The following is a 20865-nucleotide window of genomic DNA, read 5'->3' on the forward strand; positions in this document are numbered from 1 at the left end:
GTGCGAACTATTACAAACGGCTACGGGTTATTTCTATACATCGTTTGAAAATACATATTACATTATTATTCTTTCATTTATTCATATATCATTTGAAAATGAACATTAAATAATAGTTCTTTCGATGTTTAAAAACAAAAAGGAAAGGAAGAAAAGAGAAAAAATATATGAAATATTTTTACTTAATAAAAACAGATTTATTAATTTCCTAAGATAAATTTGAGGTCCATCTTGAAAACAAAAGACACATATCTATTGAAAAAAACCAAAACAATAAAGAGTTTCAAAGTATTCTCGACTATTCTAAGTAATGTTAAGGGAAATATTTAAATTTAATTAAGAGGTTGATACACCGTCTTCTAATCCTTAGTTTGTCTCTTCAACCAAGTTTCTAGAGTGTTAGCGCTATTTTATTCACAATAACAACACAATCTATTGCTGGTATCACATATCAATTTCATAATCACCCCTCGTTAGAATGTCACACTCCCTTTGAAGATTTTAAATCTTCATATTTTTTGGACCTTTTTGAACTTTTTATATGTGGGTTAAGTGGTTTTGATATGCCTCAAGATGTCGTTTTGAAGTCATATGGAGTTACCGAGTTGGTTTTATTGTCGTATTGTAAATGAATTTGGGAGCCAATCGGTCAAGATTTTCATTACTTAGATTACGTAGTTTCATCGTAACCTCTGAACCCGGGCAAAAGCACGCGGCACCATGGGGATCAGACCGTGTTGGATTATTTTAAACTTTAATCTTCCGGAGCTGTGATATAAAACGGTATAAATTAATGTATACGAAGGGAAAGTGTGACACATTAGTTAGTGGGGATCTTGGGGGCATATTATATGGCCATATTCGATTATAATTGACAGTGGTCCATCAATCAAATCACTCGCCTTGCTTGTAGTCGACATCGACCAGTCGCATCGATAACGTTATTAATAGTACACTAAACGATCGAATAATATTTAATCGAGACTTAAAGACATTTATATCTATAATAGTTTTTGATATGAAGATTAATTATATAGGTGGACTAGGTCGGTGGTGAATTAGCATGGAAATAACTTGTGTGGGATAAAACTCAATTCTGATTATCGATCCTAGGAAACTGAAGCTAAAGGGATGAATTTTATATTTAATTTGATTTTAATCTGGGAGATACTGGTAGTTATTCAGGTAAGTTTTAATGTTTTAATATGTTATATTACTTTCCTTTTTTAATAACTATTTTCTTATATCCTTATTTGCATAATCCAATATCAAAGGACAACACGTCTCGATGATGTATTCGCCGCGCATTAAGACATTTTGAAGATCATTGAAGACGTCCAATAAAATGTGAGGGGCCTTTTCTTACGAATTTTTTTTTTTGAGAAAAACCCACGACAAAGTGGACTTAAAGATGTAGTTTGTTACGTGTTGTATTAAAACAGTTTGTAGCATTCTTATGTCCGTTTCCGGCGTATTGTCCGTAGCGTAGTTTTAATTTGCTACTAACGGAAACCCCTAGAATTCGCGACAGGGGTGTGGTGACCCATGAGTTTGCACGAGGAACAAGATCCCGCCCGGGCACCCCAAAACAATATTTATATGCGGGGGGGGGGGGGGCACCCAATGCCGTGTGCTGTATTTGACTGTAGAACTACCAATAGAGTCGATTTGTAGCATATCTGACCCACTGTATATGTTTGACACTGGTTACGCGTTATGATTATGAATATAATGTTGAAAACCGCATTGTTACCACGTGACTTCTTGCCATTTGTGAGAGGGGCACAAAAACTAAAGGGAGCGCTAAAACAAAAAAAAACATGCCGCAAACTCGTCACTGCGTCCCTCTCACTTATCCCCTGATTCGCCTCAAAGAGATATAAGATTTTAGCTCGTTGGAAATTGATAAATACAAATATACGGGGTCTTTTTTCATTTTTATACTAGTTGAGAGTTTGTAACATGTTATAAAATACATTCCAAACGGTCGGCCAACTCCCGAGTCGTTTTTGAGTGGCACGTAAAAGATCCTTTGGCAGTTGCAATTCGATATAAGAGTAGGCCATAGTGCCGCTGCCCGGGACAAATTTCCCCTCATAGCACACTGTATGGCGTTTGCCCGCCTTCATTAGCCCAGTCGGAGCAGAACAGTAGGACGTTAAACCCCATTTGATTTCATTCCCTTTTTGAGTCGAGTCTTAAAATCTCCCAAATCTAAAATAAAACCCACAAAACGATTGTTCTAAAGTCCATGATAGGTGGATTAGTGTTATATTACCAGGGCCCTTGAGTAGAAAAAAATGTGCTGGGCGGAGACCGTTTTTACCCCCCCCCCCCTCTCCTTTTCAACACTAGTCATATCTAGAGGATTCAGTTGCACTATATATTTTCTGAGGAATCAAAAATCTTTTTTTTAAAAGGTATGTAGACGATTTTGTCATACTGTTATAAGGGTCAGTGATATAGTATAAGAATGCATGGGCCCCATAGACTCTTATGGCCCTATGGGGCGGCGCACTGTTCTGTACCCACGGGACTAATGAGGGGAATTTCAAATATATTAAGTGTTCTTCTACGTCCACGCCAACGTGTACACGGGGCCTCGATTTTTAGTCCCATCCGAACAACTAGACAGCTGTTCTTGTCAGGCTTTCCATCTTGAACCACAAATGGGAAACCACACCGGAAAATCCCAACGAACTAAGTCAGTTAAAGACATACAACAAAGGATATGAGAACTGACTATTTTTACATAATATTTTAGCATTATTACAACGTCTCATATCTTTGCCGCTTTCCGGGTTTATTTTAGTCCTTGACCTTGTAGATTGATCGCGTGAATGATTAATTTCCGTCCTAGTCCGGACTTTTTTCCGTATGCAAATGAGCTTCGTCGTAGATCCCATATAAGGTATATGTTCTAATATGCTAAGTTCCATTATGCATTTGTCTGTTATGCAAAATGCAGAATGGAGAAGTGTAATGTGCAAAAATAATTATTATACTGTATTTAGTATTATCGAAAAGTGTATTTTGTATTTTAACACTATGACAATGGTATTGTGGAGCACTAGAAATTGCAAATTGTAAAACTAAAATACGTATTTTGAACTGCTGACATTGAAATAATATTGGCAACGTTATTCTTCCGTACATATTATTCAAACGTCTCAGTGGAAGTTTATAAAACTTTGTGGTCTTGTTTATTTCGGAACCTTATCAAAATTCGTATATCAAATCATTGAGTTTACTTCCAAATTCATGGGGGGGGGGGGGTGGATGGCTGAATGGTTAGCGTGCGCGCGCTGTATCATAAAGTCTGTCATTGAGTCGACTGGCGTGGTTTCGAATCCCAGGTTGTACGTGACAAGGAATAGGGTCGCCTGTCCAACCTCGTGGGTTTTCTCCGGATCCTCCGGTTTCCTCCCACTGCTAAAGACCCCTACGCGCAAGCGAATTATGTAAATTAAATAAAATTAAACCGTATGTTAGTCCCGAAATGACCTAGTTTGTGTCGAGTGGACGTTAAACCCCATTTCTCTCTCTCTCTCTCTCTCTCTCTCTCTCTTTCTCCAAATTCATGAGATCTTAAAAGGCAAAGTTAATGAGACGAGTTTGCTTTATGTGTCATTAGAAATAACCTTTTAAAATTTCAGAATTTTGGGATCGTCAATTTCGAGAGAGAGATAGAGAGAAATGGGGATTAACGTCCACTCGACACCACGCTAGTTGACTCAATGACAGGTCTTATGATACAGCGCGCACGTGCTAACCATTCGGCCATCCCACCCCCGCCGACAATTTCGGATATTAAAGTTTAGTATAGAGGCCATAATAGATTCGTTTATTCGTACCATAGTCTTTAGGCTTCGGGGTTAGGGTTAGGGTTACGATTAGTAACAACATTTTATTGGGATATTCTGTATAATAAACAAACACAAGCGGTTATTGGAAGCTTCGCTGAGCTAGGGTTAGGGTTAGGTCATCTATGAGGTAATGGTAGTGCAATATCTTCGCGATAATCTTTATTCATAAATATAGTATTTACAAGGTAACCGTAATTCATAAATACTATATTGTCATGGTAATCTTTATTCAAATACAGTATTTACGAGGTAATGATAATGGAGTAATCTGTATCCATAAATAAAAAATTTTCATGGTAATTGTATTTCATAAATATAATATTCACGTGGTAACAGTAATTCATATATATAATAATTAAAAGGTAATCGTAACTCATAAACACGTGGTTATGAACAATCCCGCCCTTTTTTTAAATCTTGCTCCCTGGGATCTGTGCAATGGCTAGGACCTGCAGATTTCGTCATAGTCTCGAGATGTAGTCTGGGCTAGCTCTAACCCTAACCCTGGGCCAAGCCTAACCCTTACCCTAACGCATAATCCACATATGATGTCATAAAATGCGCAAGCGCAAGACCGTCTCCGATCTAGCGTTCTCCTATGTTTTTACTGTGATTTAACAAGTATTTATTAACATAAAATTAAACACAATATAAATTATAAATATGTTTTACTTTATTTTTTTTATAAACAATATTTATTCAGAAACTGAGTGTGTGTGTGTGGGGGGGGGGGGGCAGGTAAAGCCTATATAAACCGCTCTCCCGGTTACAAATGAATTACCTAATATATAGAGTCCCCCCCAAAAAAAAAGAAAAAAAAAGGAATATATAAAAAAGGCTAATATTTATATGTACACATAACCCATAATAATATATACATTTAAACATTAATTTTAAATATTTAAAATCTGTTAATTTTTTGGAATTTAAATCTTTCGGTTAAATACTGACACATTTTCTTCATGTGTTAGCTTTTCTGATCAATGTAGTAGCATTTTAATATTTTACTGTGTCGGAGGTTAAGTGTCTATTGTACCATGGCGAGCATCTGAATACAAGGTTTTACTTTAAAGTAGCTAAGTCTCTAACTCAATATCATCCAAAGTCTTCGACATTGAAAACACGAATTATTTGTCAATTTAAATCAACATTGATGTTGTGATCTTACTGGGAAAAGATGGGCTTCTGATATCCAGTATTGAAGACAAAATAAACATTTTACCATTGGCACACGAATCGTGTACCATTATGCGTTTCGGCGTCATTTGTAACTAGGAGCTCGAAGAACGAGGCTAGATATACTGATATATTCCACAAGTCATGTCAAACGGTGACGTCATATTCTTATCCGGAGAGCATGCGCAATAAACACTATCCGTGCAGATTGGAATAACGAGACACTAAGAGTAAAGGGAATGACAAAGGCAATAAAAATATATATTTAGTACTGGAAGCTAATATAGATATCTATACATCATAAGTAATATAACAATAAATGATATATCTATATATATATATAACTAATGTAACAATAAATAATATATATATATAACCTCGATTCTGAATTATGTCAGTGAAACCTTTGAGTTATGTTCCGGTCACCATCGCAACCTGCACTCATTTCGGAGAGAGAGAGAGAGAGAGAGAGAGGGGGTTATATAACAATACTTCCAGATCCTAGTGTAGTAAAGACAAGTAACTAGGTCATTTCGGGACTAACACATGGTTCAATTTTATTTCAATAATTCGTGTAGTGATCTTTAGCAGTGGAAGGAAACCTGAGAACCCGGAGAAAACTCACGAGGTTGGAAAGGTGCCCCTACTCATTGTCACGTACAACCCGGGAATCGAAAAAACGTCAGCTGAACTAATGACAGACGTTATGATAGAACGCGCAGGCGCTAACCATTCGGCCATCCACCCCCATGTTTAAATAAGCATTATGTAAGAGGTAAATCTTCCTATTACAGGTGTTTTTCTGGCCCCAAATGAGATATAAATTATTATTTAGATATTTATTCTCATGATAAGCAATAATCAACCCCCTAGGCCATCGGATAGCCGAGATATGAAGTTGATTAGAACAACCACGCCATTTAATAATATTACCTTCAAATGGATAATCGAGACTGTTTATTTTTGGTAGCAAATGGTGCTTGGTTTTCGAGATTATTTAGGCTAAATCTTTTTAAAATGAAATAAATTGGGGTTTACGTCCTACTGTTCTGCTCCGAATGGGCTAATGAAAACGGGCATACAGTGTGCAATGAGGGAAATTTTGCCCGGCCAGCAACACTATGGCCTACTCGTACATCGAATTCAAACTGGCAAGGGATCTTTTACGTGCACGCCAATGTATACACGGGATCTCGGGTTTTAGTCCCACCCGACTAGGGGAAACCACGTCGGAAAATCAGGATGAGAGAGAGAGAGAGAGAGAAATGGGTTTTAACGTCCACTCGAAACAAACTAGGTCATTTCGGTTTAATTTCATTTCAATAATTCGCTTGCGCGTAGGGGTCTTTAGCAGTGGGAGGAAACCGGAGGACCCGGAGAAAACCCACGAGGTTGGACAGGCGACCCTACTCCTTGTCCCGTACAACCAGGGATTCGAAACCACGCCAGTTCACTCAATGACAGGTTTTATGATACAGCGCGCACGTGCTAAAATCCTGATAAACTTTCCCGACCAACACTCTGATCGAACTCGCGACCTAAATCCTTTTAAAACCTCAAACATCCATAACGTTACTGAGAATAAAGTAAACTGAAATTTATCTAAATCTATTCAAACATGTTACACATCCCACCATTACTTTTCTCCGGGCCCTCCGGTTTCCTCCCACTGCTAAAGACCCCTACGCGCAAGCGAATTATTGAAATAAAATTAAACCATATCTTAGTCCCGAAATGACCTAGTTTGTGTCGAGTGGACGTTAAACACCATTTCTCTCTCTCTCTCTCTCTCCCACCATTACATAGCTTCACTGGTCATGTGGATAAATATCTAAATAATAATTTATACATCATTTTTGAAAGGTAAGCGATTTGCTGAGCTCCACGACTTGTATCTCATTTCAGGATCACGCATCATCGAGTTATTGCCCATCAGAGTTTTTTTTAAGAAACTTTTCTGAAATAGCTGGGAGAGGGGTTTTACATAGGCTATGCCCATTCCCCAACCGCATTCAGACAACCGGAATAAAAATATTGTTTATAAAAAAAACCCATCTAATCGATACTTTATTTAGGTAAATTTGATACTAACATACGGTTTTATTTGTTAGGTTTTGGCCATAAGAACCGATCTTTAAAATTCTGTATTTGTAGGTTGTAGAGTGTGGAATATTGGAAAGAAATGTTGATAGTGGTAAGTTTATTTAAATAAATTAAAGATACATTATGGGAGATTAGATAAAGAGCTGGCAGTTCCCACCATAATAGTTAAAAACTACATAATGTAAAGGGAATTTGCTGAAAATTTCAGTCAAGTTGATCCACTCTGAACCGAGATTTTAGCGATTGAATACTGGGGCTAGCCTCGATCATCATTACTAGAGTCGGTGGGATAAAAAAAAAACTTTTTGATTTAATTATGAATGGAATTCGAACAGCAAATCGGAACCTAATCCAATAAACATCGCAGGCTGCCGATATCATCGAGTGTTGATTATGGCCTGGATAAGTTAATTAATGTCTAATTAATAATTTAAATAACATTTCAGGCCTAAAGAAAGACCTGCAATAGGCGAAAAAATATGACACATTGTAACAATGTTAAGACATTATTTAAAAATATTCTTTGTGGAATGTCTTTAACTGACTTGTTCATCGGGATTTTCCGGTGTGATTCCCCCTTATCAGTGATGCAAGGCGGAGGGCCTGACAAGGACAGCTGTCTAGTCGTTCGGATGATGCGAAAAACCGGGGTCCCGTGAATCCATTGGCGTGCACGTAAAAGATCCCTTGGCAGTTGGAATTCGATATAAGAGTAGGCCATAGTGCCTCTGCCCGGGCTAAATTTCTCTCATAGCACACTGTAAGGCGTATGCCCTTCTTCATTAGCCCATTCGGAGCAGAACAGTACGTTAGCAGAACGTTAACCTCATTTCATTTCAGTTCGAAATTATAAACACGAATTATAATTTCGTATTGGCTTATTTCAATCAATATTGATGTTGTTATCTTATCGCGACAAAATAGCAACGCAATATCCAGTATTTAATACACAATGCGCATTTTAAAGTGAGTACACCGTGTCGTGTACTCTATGGATTCGAACTCTATTTGTACTGAATAAAGAAATCATATCCCACCACAATTCGGAAGTAATTCAAAATGGCTGATTCACAAGCGAATAAATAAATTTCAAAACAACAATTGTAGAATGGACTAAGATTCGAATAAAATAAAACCAAATACGAACAATCCAAACCATTAGACAAAATTCGGAGTCCTAAAAAAACGGTATAGGCAAAATAGTGTAATAAGGCAAAATAGTGTAATCAGCATATGGACTGTTCACCGTGTACAAAACACACGACAAACAGTGGTAACAGGTGTCCGGAAGAGTAAGCTTACCCTGCCTGGCGCCACACCCGCCATAGTTGCATCCAAACTATTAGGCGAAATCTCGGTAAAATAGGGTGATTGGCCAATGAACTATCGGTATGCAAAATGCACGTGATGAACAGTGTTAACGATGTAGGAGACAGACATTATCAGGGAGATAGTATACGCGTCAATTAAATATATCTAGAATAATAGCCAAGAGAGACATGTTATATTTACCAATCAAATCAATATGACGGCCATAAAACTTTTTAAAGGTTTTAATAAGTATAGTTCGCAAGTATCCCTGTAGTTGAAGCTTAGATGACAAATGCCTCGATCTACTTAAAAAATCAGAATAAAATGAACAAGCTCTCGCGTAACGAATTAGTTGAGACACAAACACTCCATAAGCTGGTGAAGCAACGCTGGTAATAAAATCGAGTAGTAAATCTGAATGGGCGGGGGTTAACAGTGGAAGGACCCGGAAAAAAGCCACGCGGTTGGACAGGCGACCCTACTCCTTGTCACGTACAACCGGGGAATCGAAACCACGCCAGTTGATTCAATGACAGACCTTATGATACAGCGCGCATGCGTTAACCATTCTGCCATCCAAAGAAGGGCTGGTCGTTCTTGCTATAATAGTCAAAAGTGTTCTTTGGAGTGTTTACAAAATTCTCGATTGTCAAGTACAATTTTTACGATAACAAACAATGTCTCGATTATTCATTTTTAAATTGAATTAATAAATGCGCCTAAGGAACTTTATCTAATGTGTTGTTTTCGCTACACGCATTCTGTGTTGATTGATTGAGCTAGAGTTGGGGTTAGGTTCAAAATTAATTGCAAGGTAATCGTAATATAATTTATAGACACAATATTTACGAGGTGATCTTTATTCACACGCACTGTGGTTATGAATAACTTCTTCCAAACTTATAAGCGCATGAAATTTATCTAATGTGTTGTTTCCGCTACCCACATTCTTTGCTGATTAGGTGAAGGGATCACGGTGGCTGAGTGGGTAAGACGCTGGCTCGCTAGCCTGGAGGTCGGTTGTTCGATCCCTGCATTGGCCGAGAAAGTTCATCCAGATTTTCCAGCGTGGTTCCCAATTGTCAGTGATGTCAAGTCGTTCGGATGTGACGAAAATCCAAGGTCCTGTGTACACATTGGTGTGCACGTGAAATACCCATTGACAGTAGGAATTCAATGTAAGAGTAGGCTGTATTGCCGCTGTCCGGGCAAAATTTCTCTCATAGCACACTGTATGGTGTATGCCCGTCTTCATTAGCCCAGTCAGAGCAGAACAGTAGGACGTTAAACCCCATTTCATTTCATTTTCTGATTAGGTGAATGATTGAACGAGGGTTGGGATTAGGGTTAGGTCATCAATGGTTCAAAATTAATAAATACAGCCTTCACGAGGTAATCTGTGGTTTTGAATGACTTTTTCAAAACTTAAAAAAGTTAAAAGGGGCATGAGGTAAGATTAGATGAAGAGCTGACAGTATTCGCGATAATGAAAACAGCATAAGCTTCACTCTGAACCGAGATATTAGCGATTCAATTTCAGGCTAGCCTCGATCGTCATTATAAATCAACTAAATGTTGCAGGCTAACGATGGCATCGAGAGTTGATAATAGTCTGGATAAGTTAATAGAGAGAGAGAGAGAAATAGGGTTTAACGTCCACTCAACACAAACTAGGTCATTTCGGGACTAACATATGGTTTAATTTTATTTCAATAATTCGCTTGCGCGTAGGGGTCTTTAGCAGTGGGAGGAAACCGGAGGACCCGGAGAAAACCCACGAGGTTGGACAGGCGACCCTACTCCTTGTCGATACGTTAATAATGTCTAACTAATAATTTAGATAACATTCCAGGGCCCTGTTTCTCGAAATCTGAACTAAAGATAAAATCCAAATTTTAGTAGATACTTCAAATCAGTCTAATATTATCCAATCAAATTACTAAAATTAGGATTTTATCTTAGTTAAAATTTCGTGAAACAGCCCCAAGCCTAAAGAAAGACCTGCAATAGGCAGATTTAGCTTTTCCGCTATACAGATTCTGATTGATCGATTGATTGATTCCGGTATAAACTTAAGGAAATTTAGATGTGTATTTAAATGAAAATACCGATACCTATTTAAGGTATTTTTATGTATATTTTTAGTATTGTAACATGTAAATAAATGTTATAGTCCATGTTTACACCATGTTTGGTTAATAACTGTCGCATATACCAACATAACTAATAAATCATAGGTCAGATTGCTTCAAGCCCTTTAAACGATTTTTATGACCCGCATTTCTTGTTTAATTTTTCTGTAATTAGAGCCCTGAGGTCTATGGACTGATTTTTATTTCACTTAATAATTATTTGAATTACGTCAAGCATTTATGATATGTTGTTGTTAAATAGGTGATTTTACGTCAGCTTCCACCGAAGTTGGGGTGGGGGTGTATGGTCGAATGGTTAGTACGTGCGCGCTGTATCATAAGGTCTGTCATTGAGTCAATTGGCGTGGTTTCGATTTCCCGATTATTGTACGTAACAAGTGACAAGGAGTAGGGTCGCCTGTCAAACCTCGTGTGTTTTCTCCGGGTCCTCAGGTTTCCTACCACTGCTAAAGACCCCCTACGTGCAAGCGAATTATTGAAATAAAATTGAACCTTATGTTAGTCCCGAAATGACCTAGTTTGTGTCGATTGAACTTTACCCCCCCCCCCCTCCTCTCTCTCTCTCTCTTTCTCTCAAGCATTTTGGATATGACGCACATTTTGGATATGACGTACATTTTGGATATGACGTACATTACATTTTGGATATGACGTACATTTTGGATATGACGTACATTACATTTTGGATATGACGTACATTACATTTTGGATATGACGTACATGTACTTTTATATGATCATCTTCAGTTTCTTATGTAGACAAAACACATAACAATTAATTTATTTCTTTCGGGGTTTGGGGCGGGGCGAAGGGGGGGGGGGGGTGCGGGTAGTCGAGCGGTACAGGCACTAGACACTCAACAACAATGTTTCGGGTTCGAATCTTGACGTGGGAAGAGAGGATTTACCAATCCCGGTTCAGGGGTAACGGTTGTGGGACTAGTTGTTCGGATTGTACAAAAATCTGAGGCCCACCCGTGTACTCTTTGGCGTGCGCGTAAAACACGCATGAAGAGTAGGCAGAAACGCCGCTGTCTGGGCGAAATTCTCCTTCTTAGCCTTTGTGATCATAGACAGATATTATGATATTAGTCTTGAAATGACTGAGACATTGTATTCGCAAGACGTTAAACCACATTCCGGGGTATTTGCCCGAAAAAAAATTTTGTCACTCTAATTTTCAGAATGAATCAATCATTAACTAAAACGAGTTTTCCACAAATCTCCCGTCAAAAGGCAACACCTAGTAACTCACGTTTTTCTTATTTTAAAAAAGTAAAGGAAAATGTAATGAATGAATATTAAACTCCAGCTTATCCATTGATTTGACTATTGAGTTATTAGGTTTTTCTGTGGCATACTACCCTAGTAACTACAAATTTGGTCCTAACTCAATTTTGATAAAAGAAAAGTGAGTTACTGGGTTTTGACTATTGACGCGAGCTCTTCCGTATTATAGTATTCAAAATGTAAACCACGAGCTATTTCATTTTACAATTATATAATTATATTTCTATGATATATGGTCTTATTCCCTGATGTTTGTACCCGGATAACAGAAATACATTGCAACATGTAAACTACAGAAAAGTAGTGATGCCTATACTCGTGGTTGAAAAACAAGGAAGCGGAGGTGCAATTAGTAATTTCTAAGAACAAGGAAAGGGAGGACCTGGATATAATATGCCTTTAGAGAAAGCGGATTATAAGTTCTCCATCGAAAGGTGTGACCTTCATGTGTCAAATATAGCTCATTAATGACAGATCGATGCACATTTAAAAATATTGTTTTAACTAATTGAATCACGATTTTGACAGGTCGATGCACATTTAAATACATGTAATATATCTTTTTTAAGTTTTATTATCACCATTTTGATGTGCTTTTTTTAAAAAACATTTTCTTTTCTTTTTGTTTTACCTAGAAGCACATTCCGCGTCTGTAGAAGTACTAGGTGATTTAATCCTACACGACAAACTTCGACTCTTCGTAGACACGCTTATCCAGAAGCATGAGATCCCGTTAACCAGGGTTGAAGATGAAGTAATGCATGATGATGTTCAAGGTTTTATCGTATCAGGAAACGCCGACGGCAAAACAGAAATCCACGTGGAAAATTTACCAGTAAGATCAACCGTTTGTTGTTAATGACATCTGGGTCCTTAGTTTGTTAGCTTATAGAATTAATAATTGGCCCAGTCATCAAGGTGATGGCTCGCTAAAGCTGGGTTCCCACTATCACGATTCGGGCTATGATTGAAATCGTGGTTTTAATCGTGGTGATCCATCAAGTCTTATTATATGTTGTGGTTAGTAGACGCAATCGTGTTGATAGTATCGTAGTTTTAATCGTGGTGTATACGTGGCGATCCTATCAGGTTATATCATATAATTGGGTTAGTCGTAGCACTCGCATGGACAGGCCCGTAACTATTGATGGACAATAGATATACATTGTCCATCAATATTACCAGCACCCCTGCGAACACTTCCCGCCCCCTCGTTGCTCTGAGCTAGTTACGGCTCTGCACATGGATCGTATCCGTACGTATCTGAACGTACCAGATCGTGGACTCCTATCGTAACGCATCCCACGACAGTCGGAACCTAGCATAAACAGGAGGTCCAAGGATCGATCTCGGCCTTGGCAGAGGAAATTCTCTGGATTTTTCAGTTTGGTTTCACCACTCCTATTTCGAATTCCATGTGAAAACGTGTTCACAAGACCTCGGTTTTTCATCCCACCTGAACGACTAACCCCTGCCCCTTTCCAGACCCCCCATCCTGCACCCAAACCTCCTGATTAACGAGACAGTTTTTGTATTTATGAACTTTGAATTGGACTGTCTTTTAGGATAGACGGCGCTATACTTCGTTACGTTTTGGTTTTAACAATTTATTGTTAAGTTACGGCACACGTTGAAGTTTCTCATTTATGTATTTATAATTCTGTAAAGGATTCGAAGTTTCATTGTTAAACAAAATTAACAAGATTGAACCTAGTGGAGAATTTTCGGTGCCGCAGTTACTCAGTGAGTAAGACGTTGGCCTGCTAACCTGGATGTCCCGTGTTCGAACCTGGTGTTGGCAGAGAAAATTCATCGGGATTCGGCGTGGTTCCCCTCTTGTCAGTTGTGCAGGACGATGGGCCTGGCAAGGACAACGTATATACGTTCGGGTGCGACGACAAACCGAGGTCCAGTGTACAAATTGGCGTGCACGTAAGAAAACCCTTGACAGTTGAAATTAAAGCAGACCGTAGTGCCGCAAAATTTCGCTTATAGCACACTGTATGACGTTATCCATCTTTATTATCACAGTCGGTGCAGAAAAGTAGGACGTTAAACCCCATTTCATTTCATCTTTTGTTTTAGATTTTACACAAATTACGAGTTTAGTTATTTGATTTCCTTTTCAGTATCATTGTTATTGTAATAAAACAAATAATACATATTTTAATTAGAATATTTTGTTTTACAGGAACACGTGCTAAAATATAACAAACAGTTTTTTCACAACCTGGATACCGGAACTATACTCAGTATTATACACGGCCCGGATGGCGATATACACGTGGTATGTTCATATTATTTATTCATATCTCGTGCTGTCTTTAGATCTTAAGGTTTGTGATTTTGCATATTACTGATGCAGTGGCCCGAGCTAGTGAGAGAGAGAGAGAGAAAGAGAGAGAGAGAAAGAGAGAGAAGGGGGTTAATGTCCATTCGACACAAACTAGGTCATTTCGGGACTAAGATATGGTTTAGTTTTATTTCAATAATTCGCTTACGCGTAGGGGTCTTTAGCCGTGGGAGGAAATCGGAGGACCCGGAAAAAACCCCACGAGGTTTGACAGGCGACACTACTCCTTGTCACATACAACCGGGGAATGGAGACCACACCACTTAGACTCAATGACATACCTTATGATACAACCCGCACGCGTTAACCATTCGGTTATTCAACCTGCCAGCAATTGTCCGATAAGTCTCCCTCTAGGATTAGTTATAATCATACTAATCGCTAATAGTATGATGATTTGGACAAGGTTAGGTCCGCTTATCAATCTGATTACAATACAGATCTATATTTCGTTTCGTTTTTTTATACTTTCGATGGCCTACACTACATGAAGATATGACCGGTTGTAGCGATAGGTAGCTTCAAAGATCATACGAGCGGCTTTTGACCCTATGACGTCAGACATTTGATTAACCAATCAGCATTGATGTTACTAGTGGATTACCCACAGTTCCGTGTAAAACACGCCTAAAGCTCGCCGTAACAGGCGGTTTCATTGGCTAAGCCCTCACACCATTCAGAACACGTCAATGATAAAAACTCTTCCAGAGCCTTGTGTAGTAAAGACAAGTAAAACGAAATTTTGAACTATAAAAAAACGACACGAAATAGGATCTGTGTTTTAATCAGATTGGGCCGCTTACCAAAATTCGTATTGTCCGATCCGATCCAAAGTCTTGTAATAACGATATAATATATCTCCTTTTACGTGACGAATATAAAGCGTGACATCAATGCTGGACATTGCGTCATTGGGATAAAATTGGATTATTTTTCTACATGATGTACATTCCCTATGAATTAAATAATTAATTAAAATGCCTGTGTTAACCTTCTGAATATCAACAATATTTTGAGGGCTAAGATTGAATTACCTTTGTATATAATGTATTTCTGATTAATTAATTACCTGTTTTACCTAATTAGGTAAATCTAGGTAACACCTTGATTAATAATCAGTGACTAGACAGGTTACACCTATATTTACCTACTATCTCGATTCACCTTCTCACGATTTGCGTATTGAACCGAGAGAAAGCTTAATCGATTTTTTATGATTCTATTTTATGTTTTATGTCTCTTCAGTCAGCAACCCCCCACTGCTAAAGACCCCTACGCGCAAGTGAATTATTGAAATAAAACTGGACCATATGTTAACCCCGAAATGACCTAGTTTGTGTCGAGTGGGCGTGACCCTTTCCCTCTCTCTCTCTCTCTCTCTCTCTCTCTCTCTCTGTCTCTCTGAATAAACATATCTATAACCCAGACAAGTGCACAGTGACATCTTGCCGTACTACTTATTAGGTTATTGCTGCATTGTAATTAGCTCTTGGCAGAGTTTGAAAAGGTGTGAATTAGTCTCGTTTATCATAAACTCGCCGCAATTATAAATTGGAGGTGAGCGCTCGAAAAGAGTTATCAATCGAACCAAGATATTCGTTTCGTAGATAATATTGTAATCGACCACGTTAATGAAGCTTAAAATACAGATGCGACATCATCCTTTAAAGGCTCAAAACCACTCTTGTTGTAACTGAATAATATGTTCCAATCTTTATTCTGGTCAACAAATTGTACTATTTTAGAATATTTCAATTAATTGATGATACAAATTTCATCTTAACACACCTTATTTAAAATTCAACATAATGGTTTGAAACGTCTAACGAAAACCTTTTCAAATGAAACTTCGATTTAAAAATATTTTCTAACCCTCTGGACAAGTAAAATAGGATGTAATGGATAATTTACACAACAGGTAGGACACTTAAACATCTAGTACTTAGAAAGATATATTATTTATTTTCTGGAGCATTTAAGCCAGCAATAGTATTATTGTCTCTTTAATGTTGGCGTACCATTATTTCAATTAATGATACACGTACATTATTTATACTAGTTGAAATATTGGACCCGCGTGACGTATTTCATTGAAAGGTACGTGCTGGATAGTGTCTGTATTTCAAATTGTTTAATGGTCTCGTGCAAGACATTGTGCAATATACAGATATTGCCCTCGTTCTAACGTACTCTTGCAATATCAATATATTACTTAATGTCTCGCACTCGACCATTAAACTATACATAATGGTGACAGATGATTCAAGGGGCGTGATCACCGCTAATTTTACAAGCGAAACAATACATGATCTCGTGGGGACCACTAACCCAATATTTACGTGTTGTTGTGTGGGACCAGTGTCTGTTGTTGTGTGGGACCAGTGTCTGTTGTGTAGAACATGCCTTAGTCGATTGGAACAAATTTAGATAATCTTTTCAATACTTATCACCCTTGATTCCCCCAGTGGCAGGTCCGTGTACACATTGGCGTGCACGTAAAAGATCCCTTGTCAATTGGCATAAGAGTAGGCCATAGATAGTGTCGCTGCCCGGGCAATATTTCCCTTATAGGACACTGTATGACATATGCCCGTCTTCATTAGCCCAGTTCGGAGCAGAATAGTAGGACGTTAAACCCCCATTTCATTTCATTTCATTTCTCCCAGTGGCGTATTTGCCATAGCCTTAGCTTTTGGTTGATCACGAAGGTGAAAATTATATTTTTCATTATGTACCAGTATAACACACAGTATGAATATTTCTGGAACACCCCATACCACCTTTCATTTACTTGGAAAGCTTACAACTTTTGTGCATAGAATTGTAATATGTTTTGTTTTTAACTTACATTGTTCAAGAGCTAAATCTACCTATTGCGGGTCTTTCTTTAGGCCTGGAATGTTATATAAACTATTAATTAGACCTTATTCAACTCTCGATGCCATCTTATGTGTCGAATTTTTACTGGATTTGATCCGCTTTGCTGCTCAACGTTCATTGATGATTTAACCCCAAAATATGTAATCGAAACTATATTTTTTATCGTACCGACTTTAGTAATGATGATCGAAGCTAGACCTAAAATTCAAACGCTAATATCTCGGTTCAGAGTGGAACAATTTGACTGAAAGTTTTATCATATTTCCTTTACATTATCTAGTTTTTAACTATTATAAGGAGAACTGGCAGCTCTTTATTTAATCTTCCATACTGTATCTTTAAGGAAGGATTCCTAGGACATGGCCTCATCATCGCTCCACCGGGTTCCCAGGAAAGACATCGTCGTGATCTTCATTCTACGCGTCATACAGTATGGTCAGAGGAAGACGGTGATAAGTTCACTGATTATTTGGAAGGTAGGTAGTTTATGATTGCCCGGTTTGCCCTTGTTACTTGATTGGAGGATGACAAGGAGAAGTGTCTAGTCCTTCGAGTGGAAAAAAAACCGCTAATCCGTGTATACCATTGGCATCACGTTTATACTCCTCCGTCACTCAAAGACTGTGCAGTGGATGCCCGTCTTCATTAGCACAGACAAGTAAGACGTAAAACCCCATTTCACCCTATTTCAGTTCTTCTCCTGCTCTGTCAGGGCAAAATTGTAAGAGACATTTGCCACTGAGGATGGCCACATAGCTTCCAAATCACACGCTTCATCAAGCTGCTAATCTATTCCAGTTGAACGCTTTTAAAATTAAAATCAAATTCCATCAGTCGTCATTGTGTGTGCATTCTCCCGATTATCGATGATGATACTAGAAATAAGAGAGAGAGGGAGAGAGAAAGAGAGAGAAAGAGAGAGAGAGAGAGAGAGCGATGGGGTTTAACGACCACTCGACACAAACTAGGTCATTTCGGGATTAAATCTGCGCGTAGGAGTCTTTAGCTGTGGGAGGAAGGAAACCCACGAGGTTGGTCACACAACCGCCCCCACCCTTTTACAAGAAATATTATTTCCTTCAGCAAATAATCAAATTCTATTTTTATAAAGTTCCGGACAAATTTAAAGATGAACGGATGTTTAAGAAATCGCACCCACGCCGTAATCACAACGTTTTGAAGCGTTCTACACCGGGTAAAGTTTCTGAATTTACAGATTATTTAGAAGGTAAGTATATATATTTTACCAAAGTTTGTTCGATTCAAAATAATTATTTAGATGTTGTTTATTTATATAACACAATACAGTTATATGGATAACAATCACTATATACACACAACGTTTAAACATAATATAACACAATACAGTTCTATGGATAACAATTACTATATACACACGACGTTTAAACATAATATAACACAATATAGTTCTATGGATAACAATTACTATATACACACGACGTTTAAACATAATATAACACAATATAGTTCTATGGATAACAATTACTATATACACACGACGTTTAAACATAATATAACACAATACAGTTCTATGGATTACACTCACTATATACACACGACGTTTAAACATAATATAATACAATACAGTTCTATGGATAACAATTACTACATTATATACACACGATGTTTCCGAAAGATATTCACTGGTCGTTATCAAACATATAAATTACAAAAAAAATTTTTTTTGTAATTGTTATCCATAGAACTTTGTTGTGTTATATAGTTTAATCGCTAAATACCACTCAAAGATTGTTAAGACTCGAATATACCAGTACCGTGGTTACGATAATAAACAACCAATGCATACATCTTGACTCAGAATAAAGTAATTTGAATGAAATTTTCAATATATTCATTTTGCTTTATCTATGTACTTTTTGGCTATTATAGCAAGAACGACCAGCTCTAAATCTAAATCTTACATAATGTATCTTTAAATTTTATTTCATTTCGTGAACTTCTTGTTTACCCATCGTATTGATATTTGGCTAAATCTATTTGTTAAGGCCAGCTCAATTTTTCTCAAGAGAGAGAGAGAGAGAGAGAGAGAGAAATGGGGTTTAACGTCCACTCGACACAAACTAGGCCACTTCGGAACTAACATGTGGGTTAATTTTATTTCAAGAATTAGCTTGCGCGTAGGGGTCTTTAGCATTGGGAGGAAACCGGAGGACCCTGAGAAAACTTATGAGATTGGACAGGCAATCCTACTCCTTGTCACGTACAAAATTTTTCTCAAGGTCGCTGAAAGGTAAATAAGGTTAGAGCACGTGATTGTTGGCGAGATTGTAGGTTAGGGTTAGGGTAAGCACTTGGGCTTGGCCCAGGTTTAAGGTTGGGATTGGCACTAGCCCTGTTTACATCTCGTGACCAATGGCGAAAAATTGAGCTGGCCTTATCATTTAGCACTAACCCTCTTCTAGTTGAAAATGTCCCGCGTTGCCTCACTAACTATCGGGTTGTTGGTTAATTGGAAGAAGAACAGGATAAAATATCTTACTCTTCTAGGGGATAAATCTATTTGTTAAGGCCAGCTCATTTTTTTTGAAGGTCGCTGAAAGGTTAATAAGGTTAGAGCACGTGATTGTTGGCGAGATTGTAGGTTAGGGTTAGGGTAAGCACTCGGGCTTGGCCCAGGGTTAGGGTTAGGATTGGAATTAGCACTAGCCCTGTTTCGTGACTTATGACGAAAAATTAAGCTGGCCTTACCATTTACCACGAACCATTGATACTTTTAATGTACAGTAACAACGGATCTAAAACAAAACAAAAATGATTCGCCTTCTTCAAATATTTTTTTTCCATACTATAATTTCAGTTCCTGAATATTTTAAAAATCCGTATCAATTAAATCCTCCCCACAGAAAGAAACGTCAGATCAATGGCGTGGCTCCGTTTATAATAGAAGTGTTCTTATTGGTTGATTTTAAAGTATTTGAATGGTTTAAGAAAGATATAGCAAAGATTGGAACATATCTTCTACATTTCTGGCAAGCGGTAAGATGAAAAAAAAAATACTAATGATAATGTAAAACCCCAGGAATAATCAATCCTATTTCGTTTCGTTTTTTATTGTAAAATTTTTCGTTTTACTTGACTTTAGACAACTAGGTTTGCGTGAGGGATTAACCAATGAAACGATCTGTTGCAGCGAGTTCTTGACGTGCGATGCACGGAACTGTTGGTATCCTGCTAGCCAATGAAACGGGTTGTTACGAAAAGTTTTGGCGTGAGGCGCGTGCAAGGAATTGTGGGTATCCCACTAGAAACATCGACGCTGATTGGTTAATCAAATGTCTGACGTCATAGGATCAAAAGCCACTCGTATGACCACCTGACGCAAACTCCCACTACAACTGGTCAGATCTTCATGCAGTAGAGACTATCAAAAGTATATAAAAAAAACGAAACGAAATATAGATCTGTATTTTAATCTAAATCGACACTAATTACTTCCTCCTGCACTTACTATTAGAACTAAGTATATGACTTCCCGCCCGGGATATACTCCACAGACCACCATTTCAGGTCGAAATTTCAAAAGATTTCTCGGTGACCGCAGGACCCCTTCAACCTCTAGCGGGTCAGTGCTCGGTCTTATCCACGAAAGTGGTGAAGGACGGGGGTCTGGCAAGGAACAACTTCTTGTGCACGTAAAAGAACCATTGACTTAAAGAAGAGTAGGTCACAGGGCCGCTGACAAATTCTTTACT

At 38.0% G+C, this 20865-nt stretch overlaps 1 protein-coding gene across 1 annotated transcript in view; it reads left to right on the forward strand.

The window, feature by feature from the left end:
- The first annotated feature begins 592 nt into the window (after positions 1-592).
- The window catches only part of LOC126817376 (A disintegrin and metalloproteinase with thrombospondin motifs like), a 33311-nt gene continuing 13038 nt past the window's right edge, over positions 593-20865 (forward strand). The window contains exons 1-7 of the mRNA XM_056100739.1: positions 593-1185; positions 7197-7236; positions 12534-12733; positions 14090-14185; positions 17475-17607; positions 18243-18359; positions 19971-20149. Of these exons, the coding sequence (XP_055956714.1) occupies positions 1132-1185; positions 7197-7236; positions 12534-12733; positions 14090-14185; positions 17475-17607; positions 18243-18359; positions 19971-20149 (819 nt within the window). The 5' untranslated portion in view covers positions 593-1131. The remainder of the gene's footprint in view (positions 1186-7196; positions 7237-12533; positions 12734-14089; positions 14186-17474; positions 17608-18242; positions 18360-19970; positions 20150-20865) is intronic.

The sequence above is a fragment of the Patella vulgata genome, chromosome 4 (genome assembly GCF_932274485.2).
Source record: "Patella vulgata chromosome 4, xgPatVulg1.2, whole genome shotgun sequence".
Lineage (NCBI taxonomy): Eukaryota > Metazoa > Mollusca > Gastropoda > Patellidae > Patella > Patella vulgata.